The sequence below is a fragment of the Grus americana genome, chromosome 29 (genome assembly GCF_028858705.1).
Source record: "Grus americana isolate bGruAme1 chromosome 29, bGruAme1.mat, whole genome shotgun sequence".
NCBI lineage: Eukaryota > Metazoa > Chordata > Aves > Gruiformes > Gruidae > Grus > Grus americana.
In genome coordinates, this window is record NC_072880.1 from 2,477,052 (window position 1) to 2,496,573 (window position 19,522).

The window sequence follows — 19,522 nt, forward strand, 5'->3', positions numbered from 1 at the left end:
GCGTTCCGGGCGGGAACGGGGGCGGCGCGGCGTTCCGGACGGTGGCGGCGGCGGCCCGCGCTCCCCTCCCGCCTCCCCGCCCCTCCGGGACCGCGGCCTCGGCGGCCGGGTCCGGTCCGGAGCGCCATGGAGCCGCGCACAGGTAAGGCCCGCCCGGTGTCGCCCTGGGGTCGGGTTCGGGAAAGTTTGTGGCGGGGCCGGGCCTGGGGCGGTGGCGGCGGCCTCGGGTCCAGCGGGGGTCACGGTGCTGCCTCAGGGAGCGGCGGGGTTCCCGGGCGGCCGCAGGGCCCGGGGCTGGGCCTGGGTATCGCCCGGCTCCGGTTGGGCCCCAGGAGCTCCCGGTTCGGCGGCCGGGGCACGGCGGGTTCCCGCTGCAGCCGCCTCAGGCCGGCGGGGCCGGGCGAGCTCCCACCCGCGGCCGTGGCCGCCCCGTTCCCGTTCCCGTCCGGTGAAGAGCCCTCGGGCCGCGGCCCCTCCGCTCCGGCCCCCGCTGCCCCCAGTCCCGGAGAGTCCCTTCTGCCGAGGCGGCCACCGGAGCGGGGGTTCCGCTGGCACCGCGGGGCCGGTCTCCAGAATTTAGGCTGGACTAAATCCCCGGGGAGGGGAGGATAAGCCCGGCTTTGCAACCGGAGTGACGGGTCGTTCCGTCCGGTGCCTGAACCGGGTGTGAACTAAACCGGGTCTAAGGGTGGGCGAGGATGGGGCTTATTAAATCCTCTCCCTCGCGGTGTTTTTGGACCAAATAATTGTAATCCGGTTACTTTTTCCTCCGGCGGGAACCAAATAGGATTTGCCGTTCACACCCTGGAAATCCGTACGGCTTTTAAAATCCCGTGTTCTGGGTTCGAACCGGAGCGAACGCTGCTGCCAGCCTCCGTCCTCCTGCCGAGGGGTTTGCCTTGGTGAAAAGCCGCTCGCTCGCTCTCTTTCTTTCTTTCTTTCTTTCTTTTTTTATTTTTTTTTTTAACGTGCCCGTTTAACAGCACCGGGCGTTAGCGCGCCGATCTGTGCGTAACTGTCGGGGCTGAGGCCGTACTTGGGTCGCTCGGCCGTGCCGCGGCGAGACACGAGCTTAAAAAACAACTCTTAAAGAGTTTAACCGTCTTAATCTCGGGAGGAAAGGGAGTTTCTTGTCCGGCTAATTACAGGTTGCCTCGTTCACCGAGCCGTGGACTCCGTATGCTTTCCTTGTGGGCGAGGAGGCTGGCGGTGACTCACCGGCTCGAGCATCTCTGACAATCCCATGCTTAAGGGAAACGTCTTTGCACCGACGCTGTGTCGTGGGAGTCGCTTGCGCAAGGAGCCGTAACGGGACGGATCCTCCCAGGAGGCGGCGATGGCTCCCTGTTACCCCGGGGGAGAGCATGGCTCGTCCCTGTCGCGACGCCTCTCCGCTTACCTGTCTGTAAAATGGGCTAACACCGGCGCTATGCCGTAGACGGGTTGATTTTAACTTTGAATTGCGAGGCTAAGAAAGATGTTATTGTCGGCAAAGCTGGAAAACTCAAACTCGGTGGCTGGAATTCTCCACGTCGGATCGCTGACAACGTCTGATTTCTTTTTTCCTGACTCTGCTGCGTGTTTCCAGTTCGTACGCCGCAGTCGAAGTCTCTGCGCGCTGTGATGTAGAGAGCGGGCAGACTCCTTGTGTCGCAGGAGGAGAGCAGGCTGCTCTGTCGGACTTTAAAGCATCTCGGCAATCTTTTCTTTGGCACCTCTTTTCTTCAGAGGGTTTAAAATAATAATAAAAAAGCCTCACGGTGTTCATTTTAAAGACTTGGATTAATAGCTTCAGTAGAACAAAAGCTGCTGTTTAAAGTAGGTGGAAAAGGAAAATAAACAGTTGGCGCAATGACATCGCAGATTTAACCTGCAGGGACTGGAGGCGCCGAGCTCCTTTCTGCTGATGGCCAGTCATTACCCTGGCGTAGCGAGGAAAAACAGCCTTTTCCCAGGAAATACGAGGGATATTCTGGGTGGAAAACATATTTGCGAAGCCGCTGTGCAGCGGCTTGTCTGTGCCGTGTCTTTTTTTTTGGGGGGGAGGAACACTCTCTCGCCCCGTATCCCAACAAGCGCTTTAGTTCCACCTGTAAACTCACCTCTTCAAATGACGGAAAAATAGATTTACCTGGCAGGAAGAGGGCTGGATCAAAATATTATGGGGAGAAAACGATGGTAAAATGTGCTGTGGCCTGATTTGCGGGGATGCTGATTTACGAGCATCCCCCCGGGAGGCCGGCGAGGACAGCAAGCGCTGGGCTCTTGCAAAACCAGGCTTTGCGCTGGAAATAGTCGCGGCCCAATTTAAGCAGGTGAATTCATCTCAAACTGAATTTCCTTGCGTGTAGCCGCTGAGAAAACCCTGTTTATTTTAGATACGTGCCTCGTAGTTGGCTAAAAAGGGAAAAGAGCCGAAGATGGGTCGTTATATAATTACTATAATTCTTGGGAGTATAACACTGCTCTTGAGAACGTCGTTAGAGCGGGTGCCGCTGCCCTCGTCGAACGATTCAACGGCTCTATCGAGCCGCGGCGTAAGGAAGGACGGTTTTATGAAACTCTGCTTTGTGCAATCATTTCTTCATCTTCTGTTCCTGCCGCCGTTGGATGAAAATTAGACCTTGCACGCTCAATAATCATCCTTACTAATTATTGCGCCGTAGCGATGATGCTTTCTTTTAACGTGTTAGTGATCCGCGTCAGGGTTTGAGCCGTTGTTTTGCCTTTGGGAACTTTTTTTGAAATGGAAAGTTGAGGTTTGTAATTTATCCTGAAAAGCATGAACCCCCTCGAAAGAGGAATTGATAAGTAAGAGCGAGGAAGTGACAAAAAGAGCGACGACGGCGTGGGTAGGGTCTCGGATCTAACGAAGCTGCTGTGTTTGCGTTGGAGACTTTGCTGGCTCTTGTACGGCTTGGAGGCTTCGTTCCTGTGCCGCTGCTGACGTGTTCTTCAACTCGAGTTTTAGAATAATCTGGGTGTTGAAATTAGTACGGTTGTTTGCAGAGCGAAGGGAAGCAGGTGGTTGGAGCTCTGGAAAATAGGGCAACGTTTTTTGTTTAAAAGCACGTGAAAACGGTCACGTTTTTATAAACTTTCACTGTGGTTCTTGCTTAACTGCTGCTTTTCTCATGTTTCGACTCTTCAGCGACAGAGTATTTTTAAGAACGCCTTTTCCCTGCTGAAAAACCTCCGTTTGCGGGGACGGTGCGCTGTCCTGAAGCAGCCCGGATCGTGCCAAAAAATCTGCAGGAGGCTTCCGAGGCGAGGGTTTCACGAGGCGGTAAATCTCGTTAAGAGCTGCTTGTACCAAGCACGAGACGCTGAAGCTTTGCGACCTCGGTGCTACATCCACCCTGACCGCGGGCTGCCCGTCGCATCTATCTACAAATATTCCCTTTTTTTTTCTTTTTTTTCCCCCTGGTTTCCCTTTGGCATTCGCGGCGCCGTTTCTTTGGGCTGAAAGCGTTGGCGAGCTCGCAGGTTTGCTCACGCCTTCCTTTTGCACCAGAAATAACTTATTTTGTTGGGTTTTGGTAATGAAGGTTTGCTGATGATCTGCCAGTTTGATTTTTTTTTTCGATGAAGCGAGAGCTACGCGGTCCGTACCCTGTCTCATACAGCACCTAGTCGGAGCTTAACGGCTATAATCAAGGTTTTAGGTCAGGTTTAGCACGGCATCGCTAATCCCGGCTCTGTGTTTTGGCTGTTCTCGCGTGCGTTAGGTAACCTGCCGGCATCGGGTCAGGGATGCGGGTTGGGATGGATACAGCGCCCCGAGATTGTGGGAAGGAGGAAAAAGTGAGGAAACTCCCTCGAGGACCTTCAGATCTTGCCGGTTTGGAGCCGAGCCCCGTGAGTAGCTTATTTTGCTCGTAGTTATTCTGATAAGGCTCCTTAAATAAAGAGCAGGGCTTGGGCAGCTCAGCTCCCGGCACTGAAGCAAAAAGCTTCGAGCTGGGTCCGGTAAAAGTAGATTTCTCATGGATTTTGGCATCTCCATGCCTTGATTCTCGTCCGAAGGTACCCGAGGGCTTCAGAGGATTCAGCTTGGAGGTCGTCTTGTCCAGGCTGGGACGTGGTAGAGGTCAAGGTCGTGTGTTGGCTTTGTGTTTCTGGGACCCCGGTGTTCCCGCCCTTGTCAGAAAGAAAATAAATCACGTGGCGAATCTGGGGAAGAGACATCAGAGTTTTACGCTCCTAAAATATTTCTGGAAATATCTTTTTAAATGTAGTGAAAGCTGCCTATGATACGGGAGTTCCGGATCGTGTTTAGTGCTTAGTTTTGGCAGTAGCCCTTAAAAATATATTAATTATTTTGGTTTTTTTCTTTTTCTGAAGTACATGTTCTCAACGTGATTGAAATCTTAACAGAATAAGAAAATTAAAGCCCCTGAAAATTACGATCCTGGAACTAATAATCCATCTTTCCTGTTCTGCGGCTTGTATTTGTTTCCGGTGAAATGCTTATTTCGTTAAGTGCGCTTGATGATTCTGATTTCTTTTTTCTTTTTCGCCATCATACCCTGGAAGACACAAGTGATGAAGCCGAGGTACCTTGAATTGGTTTACCTTCCTTCCTTTTTATTTCTTCCCTCGGTCTCTTTTAATTTGCCCAATCGAGTTAGGGCAGGGAACGCGGGTTCTGCAGATTCTGCAAACTGCAGCGGAGGACCGAGATGCTCTGCGCCTCTCCGGCTTTGCCTCTGGTGAGCTCGTACCAAAACCGGGCAAATTTAATTTTTCTCTTGTATTATCCCACGGAGAAGATGTTGGAAGCGCGGGAGCTGCAGGTCGCTTTGCTTCGGTGTATTTTTTCTGACTTTAATCTTGTTTTAGATGGGCGTTCGATATTAAGTGTTTTAATCTTGCTCCGTTTCTGTTAGGAAGGTTTTACAGGCTCACGTAGAGACTAACTAAACCCGGCTTTTCTCAGCGCGTGTCGCCTGAAAGGATGAAGCTTCACGTTAGCGATAGGTGGAGGCATCCTTACGGTGCTTCGGGATGCACGGCCTTTCACTCTCTGTTTTTTATGGGTGTGGTGACCGAGCAAGAAATACTGTTTGTGTAAGGATCGAGCTTGTTATAGTTCAGAGCTAGGCGTGACTCACGGCTCGCTGTAATCTCGCCATTGCATTGCTCCATCGGAAACATCGCCGTGCTCGGGCCCCGGTGCGAGCTGCGGAGGGGAAGAGTGCGTTGATATATTGCTAAAAATCCCCGGGCAGAAGTAACAGAGAAACCTATAGGTAAACTGATAAAATCCTGTATGTCATCCGTGGGTGGACAGCTAGCAAAATTTGGAGTGTCGTGGGGGTAAGTCTGTGTTACTGGTGTTTTCTCGTGGATTAAAACCACCCATGGCATGAATTTATTACGTGGATTCATTGGCTTCCGCCTCTTAAGCATCCGCCAGCATGGTCTAGTCCGGTCCTACCTGGTCCACCCTTTCTTCATCGTGCTCCTCGTTAGCAAATGTACACCGGCTCACGGGCTGCCTGCCACCCCCGAGCTGTGACATCGGCGTGCCCAAATCTTTAAAAAAAAAAAAAAAAATTTTTTTTTGGTGTTTTTTGGGTTTTTTTTTTTTTTTAGTAACTAAGCTGAGAAACGCACCTACCCAGCCCAAACTCTATTTAAAAATCAGAATATATGCGGTGCAAAGGGAGTATTTAAATGCGCTTGAAGATGAAAGTCCTCTTCGGTTGCTGGTGTCTCTTGTGATGTTGACTTAAAAGCTATTCGAGTATAAAAACAGAGTTTGCACATGAGCTTTTGACGCAAAAGGAAACGTTTTCCTTGGGCTGAAACTGTAAAGTTTCCTAATATAGTTTTGGTTGCTGTGTCCTGCTGCCTCGAGCGAGCAGGAAACGGATGCCCCAGGGCTGAAGGAGGACACCTGCTTCGGTTTTAGTCTGAGATTAAGACCCGCTTAAGGCACCTCTGAGAGCCCGGTCCTGCACCGCTGATCTGGGCTTGACTTTAGGTCTTGATGTGAGCTGGGACTTGGGGGTTTGTGAGCATGCCGCTGGCCAAGCAGCTCTTTTTTGAGACTCACTAAAAAAAAAAAAAAAGGCAAATCAATACCGAGTTTCTTTTTTTTTTTTTTCTGCTTTTGCACCAGACCTGAAGATTTCATGCAATGTGGCCGGCTTTGATAAGATTTGCTTTCAAAAACCAGGGTAGTCTTATTGTAAAAGCAAGCAGAACGATGACGGCTCCTAAATATTTGGAACCCAGAAGGTTCTTATCGGGGATGTTGAGCTTAGGGTTGTAAATTTGCATTTTCTGGGATTTCCTCTCGGATTTGCACACGACTGATAAAGCAGCTGGTGCGATGCCAAGCAGAAACGTGGGAAGAGTTTTTTGGAAGCAGAGCTCGGTACGTCACCGTAAGGTGACCGGGAGGTTTAGTCCAGGTATGAAACCTCGTATTGTTTGTTAAAAAAGGTTTTCTCACGTCGAGTCATCTCCTTCGTTAGCGGATGCCGATGGCTTGCTCCTTCCACAGCTCGTAGAGGACCACGCTCCGCAAGTACAACAGCGTGTTCAGACACGACAGCAAAACGGGGTGAAGTATTTCCAGCAGCAATGAACTCAGTCATCCTTTCTGGACAGGACAATAGAGAAAAAAAAAAAAAAAACCCAACCAAACCCAAAAACCCACCCAAAGCCGGTGAATCAACGTGAAACCATTTACTGGCAGTTCTGCAAAACACCTCCGGGTCCGGCGGGGCACCGTTCCTCTTCTCGTCTTGTGTTGATTGAAGCCAACGCTTCGTGGCTTTAGAAACGTCCCAAGGTGGAGAGTAATTTGCTAATAACAGATTTATTTAAGCCCGGTGCATTCAGAAAGGTGTTACGCCTTGACTTCCCTCGTTTGCTCTTTAAAAATTAAAATCGAGGGGAGAAGAGCAGTTAAAACTGAATTAATATGCTTCCGAACGCAGCCTTCGGAGGTGCGATCGACTAATTCTGTCGGATTTAAACCCAGGCTTATTTAGGAGCTCGTCCGCACGGAGGAGCGGGACGGGACGTCCTTGCTGCTCGCCGGGGTGGAAGTTCCGCCGTGCCCCACTACCAGAGGTTGTTATTCCCACAGATCTCCCCGGAGAGCACTTGGTCTGAGCCCTCCCTTCGGGCAACAGCGGGTTTTTAAATTACGTTAATTAGCAGCCCGAGTTGCTCTCGCCGCCGGGGACCGTGACCGATGCCGGGGGGGACGTCGGGATCTCGCGCCGAGTGGTTCTCGCCTCGTAAACCCCTGCGTTATCGTGGAGAAGTGACTGCGGGCAGCAGTAAATCCACGCCTTTCCGCCCGACCTGATGGGGTTATAAATCGCTTTTATAAGCTGCGATAGCAGAAGCGGAGGAGGTTAGTCCTGGAGGAGGTTTGGTCCCGTAGCTGGTGATCGGTCGCACAAGAATCCCCGGTCCCGCACGTAACGAGGTTTTTATTTATTAGATTTGAGCGCCGTGCTGTTTTGCAGATGAACGTTTAAAATACTGGCCCGGATCTTTGTCTCTGACTACGAGGCGAATGCGCTCGCTGGTTTTGGGGGTTTTTCCCGGGATTATTTATGAATCCTCCAGTGATGCCCTGGCTGGGACGTGGAAACTCTTCCCAAACCCGTGGTTTTTGCTGCCTAGCGCTCCTCTGTCTCCATCCTCCGAAACAAGCCTGCGAATCCTTCCAGTGTCTCATAAGGGCGAGGTTTAATTAAGTTTTTTATAGCGTTTTACAAGCATTAGCTAACTAAATATTGTGACATCTCGATGGGGTAGGTGGGTTTTTTTGAGGGTTTGGGGTTTTTTTTGCTCATCCTAATGAAGCCGTTTCTATCTTGGAGAATTGCTTTGGGAAGGAGACACTTTTGCAACGAGATTCCCGATAATTTCCCCATCGTTGAGGGCAAGCCGTGCCCGACGTTACGCCAAGCTGCTCTTAAAATACGTGGATTCCCAGAGGTTTGGGAGCGCTGACGTTATCCCGTGGCTGCGTGACGCGGCTGATGGAGACGCAAGACATTTCTGGAGATACGAGCGTCCTGAGAAACGAGCGGTTTTTGGGATAGCCGAGATTGCAGCCGTGCCGCTGGTGGCCCGCTGATAGCGATGTCCGGAGCCCGTATTTAAACCGTGTGTATTCCTAAAGGAAAAGGAGAATGGAAAATAGGGTGAACGTAGGTTCCGCGTGAACGGCGCTGAGCTGTTACCTGATTTCTTGTCTTTATGGCACTTGGCGAGAGATCGGGGACGTATGACAGGGACGGGGGACTTGGGACGAGGGAGGAGAAAGGTCAAACCTCTGAAACTCCGGCTTTATCTGGACGGTGATACGGCAGTTTCTGAGGAAACGCGTAATACCGAGAGCTGAAGGATGCCAGTGTTTGCCTCGGACGTAGGGGTTTGGGGTTTTTTTTTAATCAGGAGGCACCAGAAGCGAGCGGCAAAGACTCCGGCTCCGGTCCCTCGCGTTTCGCCCGCATAGTTCGGCGCTTGCGTCACGGCAGGAGAGGCGTCGGGCTCGGAGGATTCCTGACGGTCGAGGACGTTGTGGTTTCGAACCCGAGGAGTCATGCACGGTTCAAAGACAATATTGACACCGCTGTCAGCGGGCTGGGGCTCGCTCCGTACGGGCTCGGTGGAAATCTCCGTCTGAGCCGCCAGTGCTGCCGCCAACGCCGGGAGAAGGTTTGTTTTCTGTCAAGCTTTTCCTCTTTGGACTCTTCTGCCTTCTTTGGCTGGTTCTGCCCGTATTTTAAATTTAGTTTCCTCGCGCCGCCTTTCGCTTTGGCTTTGAGTTGGGGTTTGGGTTTGGTTCCCCCCCCCCCCCCGCCGCCGGGGTTTGCCGGTTTTTTCACCAAAGCGCACCGAAACGTCTGGGAAGCCGCAAAATCCATCAGCGATAGAGCGGCTAATAAACTCCTACGGTTACAAAACGTTTGACCGAAATTAGTTGGGATGAAAGTCTTCTGTGGATTTAACGCTCTACGGTTTCTAGCGGAGGGCAGCTTCTCGTAGCAAGCTGCGAGGAGATGAATAATCCTCGTCGTGTCGTCAAAGCGTTCAACCTCCCACCAGCTCTGAGGTTTAACGAGGAGATCTGAGCAGCCCGGAGAGAAAAGGTAAAGGATATAAGGAGATAACGAAGCGATGGAACAACCCCGAAGGGGAGTGAGCTGGAAGGACGTAACTCAGCTGCTATGCAAAGAAAATTAGGATTATAACGAAGAACCCGGAGCCCGAAAACGCACGTTCTGCAGTGACCAAACCAGCACTTCAAGCAAACGCTTTATTTCCATGAAAGTGATTTTTTTTAATTTTTTTTTTTTTTAATTTTTTCTCCCCCCATGTTTTAAGGTAGAGCTGAACAGGAAGGAGAGGGAATATATGCGCTCCATCCCTCCGTTGTCTTTCTCCTGGGTTTTTTTTTTTTTTTCGCAAGGAGAAGGCTGAAACGGGTTAACTCGTGCCCGTCGGAAATCCGGAGCTGCGGCTGGGTGTATATTTTGCAGCGTTCCCCCCCAAAATATGCCGGGTGCCGCGTAAACACCCACAACCGCGCTGCCGCTCGACGCCGTCCGTGCCAAATAGTTTTAGTGATGGGACGTAAAAAACAATGCGCAATTGTAGGGCTTCCCAGCAGTGCCATTTATTTAAATAGAAATATCTTTCTTCCCCCCCCCAGATTTCGCTGTGAAGGAGGCACTTTTCTTCCCCAGTCATTTATTCTGGTCCTCTATGCAAATTTTTGGGAAAACCTCGTTTGCGTGAAGCCAAACCAAGCTGTAAATCCTCCGTGGGCAGAGCTGCCTTCACATCCCTGGAGGCGCGATAGCAATATCGCATTTTGCGAATAAAGGTGTTTCGATAATTATTTGCCATTTTTTCCTTTAGATATAATATCGAATATATAATATATAGTGGCAGGATACCACAGGTATATAGGAGGATTACCACCAAGCGTTCCTGCCTGCTGTTTTAAACCGTTCGGAAGCTCCGAAGAGCGTATTTTAATTGGGATTCAATAACGAAGCCTCACCGATCCCGTGAGAGCCAGCCGTCATCTCTCCATAAGCTCCTTGTGCTCCACGCTGTTGGTTTCCCCCCCCCAAATCAAAATTTTTCTTGTTTGAAGAGCTTGGAGATACATTTTCTCAACTTTTTTTTTTTTTTTGTCCCTAAAAATGCAATTAAGGAAAATACACTGATTTTTTTTCAAACCCTTAGATTAGCGGCTACCGCTCGGTGGGGGGAATTAAATGAGAAAAGCTTCGAGGGACGTGCAAGATTTGGAAATATCTCAGAGGAGATTGGGGAGTGTTTGCTAGGGGGAAAATTAAAGGGATTTAGGGATAACGGCATCTTCCGCAGCGCGTTTTGTTGGTGTTTCTGGGTGCTTCCCTCCCGTAGCCAAGCGGTGCGCGGGGAATCGTTCTAATTAAAGTCTTCGCAAATTAAAGCAATTTGATTTTACATTTCTGGCTTTTCGGTGGTGGAAAGAGGGAAATTTGGCTGTCGCGGGAGGCAGGACTCTGAAAATTCGGCTGTGCAGAGCATTAAGGTTGATGGTTGGTTGTTTGGGATTTTTGGGTTGGTTTTTTTTTTTTTTCCCCCCAGAATAGCTTAAAATGTAAATATTTAGAAAGTAGCGTTTCCTTGTTAAGTACCGGTTATGAAGTATTTCTGGGGTAGCTTAAAGAAATGGACCGTATGATAACGGAAAATCCCCGTAATGTGGGATCCGACGGATTTATTCAGTAGTTCAGATTTGTAGCAAAGCTGTAGGATAAAAATCTGATGGACCGCTTTGCTAAAGATGCAAATTCACCCCCAAAACCCCCTGTAAAATGTGAAAGGCGGGGCGTTTTGCCCTTTTTTTTTTAATCTCATTCGGTTTTTTGGGTGAAGACCACGCGACGGCGATGCTGGCCACCGTGCGGCTTTTGGCCGGATTGTCCGGGAAGATGAAATCGCGGTTCTTCGCCATTTAATTTGCTTCATTCCTGCTGGTGCTTCCTGCAAATAACCGTGGGGTATCGCAGAGATTGGGTTTTTAGTCCTAAAATACATTTTTTTTCTTTAGCGCAGTTCTCTTTGCGAGGTGACGGGAAAGCTCGTTTGTGGATTATTATATCCGGCGTTGGAAGCGGTCGTGATCGCGTCGGACCTGCCTGCGTATAGACGTGCGCTTATGGGGGGGACGGGATGTGCTTGACACCTCTAGGTGATTTTATATATAGATATATATATATATATATTTGGGGGTGGAAATCTCTTTGGGCTTGGATTTCCTACCTGTTAGGGAGGGAAAAGGAGAGAGCGTTTCCCTTGCACGGGAAAGAAAAGAATAAATACCGACTAAAGCCGGAGGGTGTTTCGTCGTCTGAACCCCTGCGATAAATCTCTACCAGTTCATCGCCGCGTCGTCGAACCCGGAGTTTTCCATCTGTGTTTTGCCTGACGTTTTTAAACGCGCGGGAGTTTGCTCGGTAACTGTAAATGCCATCGGTTAGCGGGCGTGGGCTGCGCTGCTGCTCTTTTCCTCCCAAAAAGCCGCGCTTTGCTGCGTACGCTTCTTTTCCTTTTTCTTTTTGCAATCCCAAACCCAACCAGAAGGAAATTCTCTCTTACCGCCGTGCCTTCTCGTTCAGAAACTCTTCGCTATTCCTATAGCTCTTGTATCCTCTAACCACCGGCAAACGTCTGGCTTCTAATCAGGGATGTTCCCCGCGTCGTTGATGGGGCAAGAGCAAAAAAAAAAAAAAAAAAATCCCCTGCCAAATTTTACTCTCTGAATACGCTTGATTTTAGGATTGCCGTCAGCCGACAATAGCCCCGAGATTGCTCCGGCGATAAAAGAATATTAAGTAGGTTTTTTTCTGCGTGCGTGAAGTTAATAAGTGTACGATTAGCGAGCGTGGAAGATAATAAGAATGGTATTTAAGCAACAAAGCCAGGAAATTCCAGATTAAAGCGTGGATGTTTAACTTGTTGCTCTTGGGGTTTGGGAGTTGCGTGCCGTTAGGGAGTTTTGCCCATCTTTAGGAATAATCCTGAAAAGAGGCTTTTTTGGGTTGGTTTTTTTGGTTTTTTTAAGGCACCAGGAAAACAAACAAGTTTGTCCCTATTCCGTGTAATACTGAAATTTCCTCTCCTACTCTCAACACCTCCCTCAACCAGCCTTACAAATTTTTTGCCCCCCCACCTTCTTCACGCGCCAGGTTTTCAGCTCGGGATGAGCTTTTTCCTTTTTCCAGCACTTTCTCCTCCTTGACAGTAAAATTTTTATCATAAGCCTTTAACTGGGGGGGGAAAAAAAAAAATCCTCTGGAGCTTTTTTTATTTATTCATTTATTTATTTTGCCCGGTCCTGACTCCCGTGGACGTGGATGTGCGCTGCTCTCCGGTCCTGCCCCGAGGAATGCAGAAAATCAGGATTTGAATGCGCAGCAAGAGCACGCACCTTTCCGAATCGTAAAACCTGTGAAAATTTAAGATTTACGTGATATACCTTTGGACGGGCTGGTTTTGCTCCTTTCTGGGAAGGAGATCCAGACCGGTGCATTTATTTTCCTCTGCAAGAAGAGGAATTATTGGGTTGGGGTTTGTTTTGTTTGTTTGTTTGTTTGTTTGTTTTTTTGCATGAAAAGGGCTTTTTGTGTTGTTTTGCATAGGCAACATCTATTAATTACAGCGGTTTGGTCTTAATTTCTTTCCCTCGCGCGCAGGCAGGGTGCTCGGCGGGGGGACTGCCCGCCCCGGGGAGGGCAGGGATGCTGAGCTCTTTGCAAAGATAGAAGAGAAACTTTCTGCTTTCTCGCTGCTACTGAATAAACTCATTTATTCTCCTAGCTGCTTGCCCATGATTTTGGGAAAGAAAAGCTCCACCGCCTTCGAAACGAGAATTGGGGTTTGGGGTGGTTTTTTTTCCCCCCCGAATTTGCTGAGCCCTGGGTCTGCCTGTCATTAGCAGAGTCCTCGTGCGATCCCGTTCGCGCGCTCGGGGAGAAAAACTCCTTTTTTTCTTTTTTTTTTTTTTCCCCCCTCCCAATTATCAATTAGTTAAATTCAATTAATTTAAGGGGAGGTGGGGTTATTCCCCCCGCCCTCAACACCCGCCATCGGATAGTTCCCGGCCTTCTCGGAGGCTGCCTGGCCACAAGCTAATTATTTTATACTTTGTAATGCGAGCCGCTCGCGTTGTTGCTCTCGTTCCTAGATTGATGCCGAGGTGCTGATCCGCGCGCCGCCGACCCCAGCCGCCGGGAAGAATCCATGAGCGCACGACCTCGGCTATGGACATCGTCCTGTCGGATTTTGTTCGCTCAACGGGGGCAGAGCCGGGACTGGCCAGAGATCTGCTCGAAGGTAAATAAAATTGGGGGGAAAAATAAAAATAAAAATAAAAAAAAAAAAAGAAAGGATGAGACCGGTGGCGTCTGATGGGGGGCTGGTGGGGGAAAAAAGGGGTTGCGAGAGGGGTAGGGAGATGCTTGGCCAGACCCCCGGGGCTGGTGGTTGGCGAGCGCGACGCTGGAAATATCAAAATCGTGCCCTTGGCGACGGCGGCTGGTGAAATTCTGCCTTGGTTTCTTGTTACGCATCCGTCGGGTGATGAATTTGAAACGTTCGGAAGGAGAACGGGTCAGCCAGGAGCGCGGTTTCCCTTCGTTCGTCCTCCCCGTTCGCCGCGAGCAGCAAAACTTCAGGATTTTTTAATTTTATTTTTTTCTTTATAGCAGCAATGCCTTCAAAAGGGATTGAAGGAATCGCCTTCCACCTGTGTTTTGAAAGCAATACGGGGGTAATTATATAGGCAAAACCATGCTTTTACTGGTATATCTTGTTCTGCTTGTGAAGGCGGTTTGATGATACCGATATAAATTGCTGTTTTGTCGGTGCCGGTGGCCTCTCCTGGCAGAGCATCCCCGCGGAGCCCCGTTTACGCCCGACGCGGGAGGCTCCTACTGAACAGGATCGGGTGGTTTAAGGTGACGGAGATGCTTAGGATGCTCGGGAGCTGAATACCGGCATCATCTGCCTTCAGTCGCTTCGCTTCGAAACGGGCAAGCCAGCCCTCAAGAGCCTCGGCACGCCGAGCCGGCACCTTCCCAGCGCTCTACCTATTTTTAATTTGTCTATATTCGCCCTAAAACACGGCGTTCCGTCGGCTTTCTCAAAAACTCCGTAAGATGGAGAAGTCGCTCGTTAGCGATCGCCTTTAGTTGAAGGCCGCAGGTAATTTTTTTTTTTTTTTTTTTTTTTTCCCCTCCACCCTGTGCTTATAGCGATGGGGTAGAGGAGAGTTTTGGGGCTGTAAGCTCGCTCACTCGCATCGCCTTTGGCTTACCGTTGACAAAAGGACGGTGAGTAAATAAATACCGGCGCGTGCTGTGATGCTGGAGGACAGGAGGATCGCAGGAGAAGCGGGGCTGTTTGTACATAATTAACCAATCTGTAATTATCATGCAAGACCGTACTTGCTGTGTTTTTTCCTATCGTCCCTTTTTTTTTTTTTTTTTTTTTTTTTTTTAATAATACCGGTCGTTTTTGTTGCCGCTTGAACCCAGGACTAGTTGATGCTCCTCCAGCGTCTGCACCGGCTGCTGTAACCGTAATGAATTCAAAGCCCCAAAATTCTTGCTATAATCCATGTCTTTAGGCAATTTTCTCCACCTACTTGGCTGCAGTTCTCCTCCTCGGCTCGGGGCTCGCAGCGTTGATTCGTAGCTTTTTTTTTTTCTTGCTTTTTTTTTTTTTTCTTTTTTTCCCTCTTCGAAACTCCCGTTCGCTTTTGCTGGGTTCGGGGCTTCGGCCTTTAATTTTTTTTATTTTTTTTTTTTCACAGCCGAGCGTCATCTCGACGGAAGTCTGGCAAGTTGTGGGTTTTGTGGTGTGTTTATGTTCTGGTTTCAGGGTTTAGGTTGCTTTTTTCATGTCAGGATTTCTAATATTATCTTTCGGAAGAAATATTTAGGCTTGTGACAGCAAAGGTTAAAGCAGATGTTCCTCCCAATTCTCCATCTCCCGCTCGGCGCATGGGTTGATTTATTTTGACAATGATAGTTTTAGCTCGTTTTCATGACGTGCTGCTGATTTTTCCACTCCAGGGGTGGAAACGAGGGAAGACACAGAGCTTTTTCTTTTCTTTTTTGGGTGTGTATTAGTGAAAGCAGTCAGATAAAATAGATGTATAAAGTGAATTATTCCATTTGAGGGCCATACCAGCAATTTTAAGTCACATTTTCCGTCTGTGCTTTGAGTTTCGTGCGTGCGTCAAGCGAAGTCGCGGTCTGGTGGTCTTCTCCAGCACGGTTGGAAACCCATCGCCTCGACGGCGCGGGATCGCGGCGTACGAACGTGCGCGAAGCTAAAGAATTGGGGGAGGATTTTTCAATCCCTAAAGCAGCCGCTGGTGAAGCTGGTTGGGAAATGCAGCGTCGCTGATGTGTCATCCTCTCGCTGACATGTTAAAGCAAACAGCGATGCGACAGCAAATTTAATTTTAATCTGATGGGTCATGCTCATTCCTTGACGCTGATTCATTATTTCATTTTTAAAAAAAAAAAAAATTAAAAAAAAAAAAATCCCCTTGACTCAAAAGGTGAAGCTTAAAATAACTTTCCGTTCGGAGTCAGTCATTAAATGCTGCAAATGACATCTCTCAAAAGAATTTAAATACTTGAGGAGCGCATTTCCTTTGGGGAATTAGACGTAATGACTTCTTTTATTGTCCATGAGCTATCATATAAACCAGTTGGCGGTTTATATCTTTCCTGTAGTGGAGTTACTATATATAAAGTTGGCTTGCTTTCTGCAGTGTCTGCTAAGTCGCTAATTTAAGAGCCTAGATTAACAGCGTTCATAAAAAAAAAAAAAAAATCACAATTTTCCCAAACGCAAGTCACACCGTACACTTTGAAAATTATTTTTCCTATGTATTCTTCCCTTTGGAAGCCAGTGGCTCCTAAAAGGTCAATTTATTGCACGTCGAAAGACTTCAGCGTGTTAATACAGATTATAATCTTGCTGGGTAGCGTTAAAAGGAAATGAAAGTGCTTTAAGGATTCGCTCAACTCCACAAAGTTCAGGCCGTTTTCCTGAATAATTTATCCGGCCAGTAATGACAGCAAAGTCCTCCGGATACCGGGCGGCACCTCCCTTGTGTCTGTATTTGGGGTGTCAGCTCAAAAAGAATTGTCTCTTTATGCGCGCAGAGATTTAAAAAGTCGTCTTGCGAATCGTCGGCATTTAAAGTTGCGTGTTTTCGCTGGAGCCGGAGGCTTCTTTGTCAGCAAAGAAGCGGTGCCTGCAGCGCTGGGTTATCTTCGCGGCGGTTGGAGAGTTAGAAAATAAAATAGATTTAAAAAAAAAAAAAAGAAAAAAAGCTCTCGGTGTCACCTGGAGCAAGTGGCCGTTGGGTTTATGTAGATGCTGGTGGACACGACACAGCCTGACCTTCCATTTCCCTTTCCGAAGGGTGAAATTACATTTATTGTACTCCAGTCCCATGCTCTGCGCTCAGCGTTTGCTGTTACGGTGACGTAACAGTGAAATATATGAAATATATATTTAACAGTTGGACTCAATGATCTTAAAGGTCTTTTCCAACCCAAATGATTCTATAAAACAGAGCGACCGGCCGAGCGAGCGGTGCCGCACCCTGCTTTCCTCCTTGTTTCTGCTTCGTGATAAACTACGCCGTTATTAGTTTCTAGCGCGGATGTTTTAAGAACTTGACTTGATTTCTTTCTCGTGCGATGGTGACCGCTGTTGATCCCTTCCCATCCAGGCAAGAACTGGGATCTGAGCGCAGCCCTGAGTGACTTTGAACAACTACGGCAAGTGCACGCTGGCAACCTACCCCATTCCTTCAACGAAGGACGCAACTATAAACCCCCGGAAAAAGAGGCAGCCCGTCCCGGGCGACCACCGCTTCAGCGGCAGGATGATATCGTGCAAGGTGAGTGCCGCAAAACCGATACGGATCAATTCAATCTTCGATCTGGTGCCCGAAACGTTTATACGCTAGAGCGATTCGTTCCGCTCGCAAGCAAAAATTACTCGTTTCCGCGAGGTTTCCCGCGCCCTTCAGGTGGGTTTTCGTCTTCCCTTTGTTCCCAGAAAAACGCCTGTCTCGAGGCATTTCCCACGCCAGCTCCACCATCGTCTCCCTGGCCCGCTCCCACGTCTCCAGCAACGGCAGCAGCGAACATCTGCTGGAGATGCCCATCTGCACCTTCCAGCTGCCCGACCTCACCGTGTACACCGAAGACTTCCGCAGCTTCATCGAGCGAGACCTCATCGAGCAGTCGATGCTGGTGGCGCTGGAGCAAGCCGGTCAGTGCTTATTTTTTTTTTTTTTTTCTTTTTTTTTAACGCTAATTCGGTTGCATTTTGCAGCCGTACCGACCTGAGGCTGCAGAGGAGCGAGCCCGTTGCGAGGACGCGTAGCCGATAGGTGTTTATTTCGTCGCTTTTTACAGCGAGAGTTGAGTAAGAGCCTGCCGCGCTTCGCCTGCAGACGCCGAATGTACGTAAATCGTGGGTGTCGTCATCCCTCGTGCAGCTGAATGGTAACGCTCGAGAGAAAAAAAAAAAAAAAAGTTGCATTCTCTCCGCCCCTGAGCTTCCCTGCGCCGTCCCGTCGGCTTTACTGAGCGAAGGGGAAAAAAGAAATTCCCGCGTAACACAAAAGAGTAGCTCGTCCCCCCGCCCTTGACAAATCTTAGAAGCGATTACATTTTAGATCGACGATGCGTTTTATATGCCACTTCAACGCGGGGAAAACTCGTCTCCCGGTTTTCTGTCTGCCTGGCGAGGAACCGCCTTCCGAGGGCAGATGGATTTGGTTTCCGAGGTGCTGTTTTCCTCCTGGGTAGTTGCCAGGTGATCCGTAAATAAGATTTAGCTGGCGAATGAATGGGACCTCCGTGCTGGCGGAGAAAAACTAAGAGATCTCAGGAGCTTTTACCCCTCGTTTCCGTCACCTAAAAAACTATTCCTTCCGAGATAACGTGTATTTGTAACGTCAAATTTTAGCGCTTTCCTGCTCGCGCGTTCCTGTAATAAATATTCTCGTGGTTTGGAAACGAGCACTCGATCCAAGCGATCTCGTTACGGCGGCGGCGCCGTCCGTCGATGGCGAAGCTGTGGTGCGGAACGCAAATAAAAACGCGCCGGCGCGCGGCCGTGCGGGCTCGAAGTGCCTTTTGAAGGCTAAAACGTATCTGCAATATGTACCTGGGTTCCTTATAAATGGGTGTTTAATAAAGGGCCCTGCTGCGTATATAAAATATTCCCGGCTTAATTCGAAGTAGGGTTTTGAGCGTGGCGCTGTGATCTCCGGTGACTCCCGTTATTAATTTAGTACGCGCCGTCCTTAGGGGATTAAGCAAATATTTTATAGACCAATAAACGTTCGGATACTCTTCTTCTATCCGGAGATCCCTTTACACCGCTGCGGCGGAGTAAGCGTGCTTTAGAGTGGCCGTAAATTGTAACGGCATCCTCTTGGAAAGCTTCTGGCGTGCTCAGAGTCGCGTGAAAAGGTCTTGGTGGAGCTGAAAATTTGGCCCTTGCCACAACCTCTGCGTTCTTTGTTACGAACCTGAACGGATGAAGCCTTGCCCTGTATTCTGAAGCTTGCGGAGTGGGTTTTTTCCTCCTTGCACAAATGGAGGAGCAGTTGGCGGTGCCTTGCCCGAGGCCGTTGAAAAAATAACTAAACCGGGAAGGACCGAACGAAAGCCCTGCGTTGCGGGGCTTTGCCTCAGCTCCGAGGTCAGGTTTTCTCCCCGCGTCACGCGGTGCCAAGCGCCCCTTCGAAAATCCCCTTCGAAAACTGGCGAGAAACCTCGCGCTTCGCACTTCGGACCGAGATTTGATAAACGTCTGTAGGCGGACTATTAAGAGAGCGGCGTGCTCGCTTTGCTGCGGGAACGGCATCGAAGGAGCGGCAAACGGGTTCCTCATTCTTGGGGCGTAAATAGCCCGCGTCTCGGAGCGGGCACCCGAAGAAATGGGTGTCTCCTCACGCGTCACCCGGGTTTTGAGAAGCTTTTCAGCCCGTGCGTGGTCAGACACGCGTGTGCAAACGCACCCCCCGCTCCGTCTTACCTACCTGGCATCCGACTCACAAATATTTTCGCCCGTAAGTCGCTGTCCAGACTGGTTTTCTTAGCAGGAGAGGGGAGCTCGCGTCTGGGTCCGCCTCGCTTCAAAAGGCAGGTGGAACCTGCATGGAATTTGGGTGCCAGACCACTGCTGCGATGCCTTCAGCCCCTCCGCTGTCATCCTCGGCGGCAAGGCCGGGAGGAAGACGGCTGAGCTCTTGGTGAGACACACGTGCCGCCGTGGGTTGCGTCGTTTTGGCAGAAGAGGCTGCGGATGAACTATCTCAATTCAGACGGGCGAAACGAGCTCGCTTCGAGCGTAGGTGCCGCTTTTTCTAGCTGCTCTCCTTTTTTTTTTTTTGGTCTCTCTTAAACCCGCTTCTAGGTGGAGATCCTGC

General features: G+C 49.4%; 1 protein-coding gene across 1 annotated transcript in view; it reads left to right on the plus strand.

Moving 5' to 3' along the window:
* Positions 1-19,522, plus strand: part of OTUD7B (OTU deubiquitinase 7B) — a 30,371-nt gene continuing 10,849 nt past the window's right edge. Inside the window, exons 1-4 of the mRNA XM_054806322.1 lie at positions 1-142; positions 13,229-13,377; positions 16,802-16,972; positions 17,134-17,349. Of these exons, the coding sequence (XP_054662297.1) occupies positions 13,305-13,377; positions 16,802-16,972; positions 17,134-17,349 (460 nt within the window). The 5' untranslated portion in view covers positions 1-142; positions 13,229-13,304. The remainder of the gene's footprint in view (positions 143-13,228; positions 13,378-16,801; positions 16,973-17,133; positions 17,350-19,522) is intronic.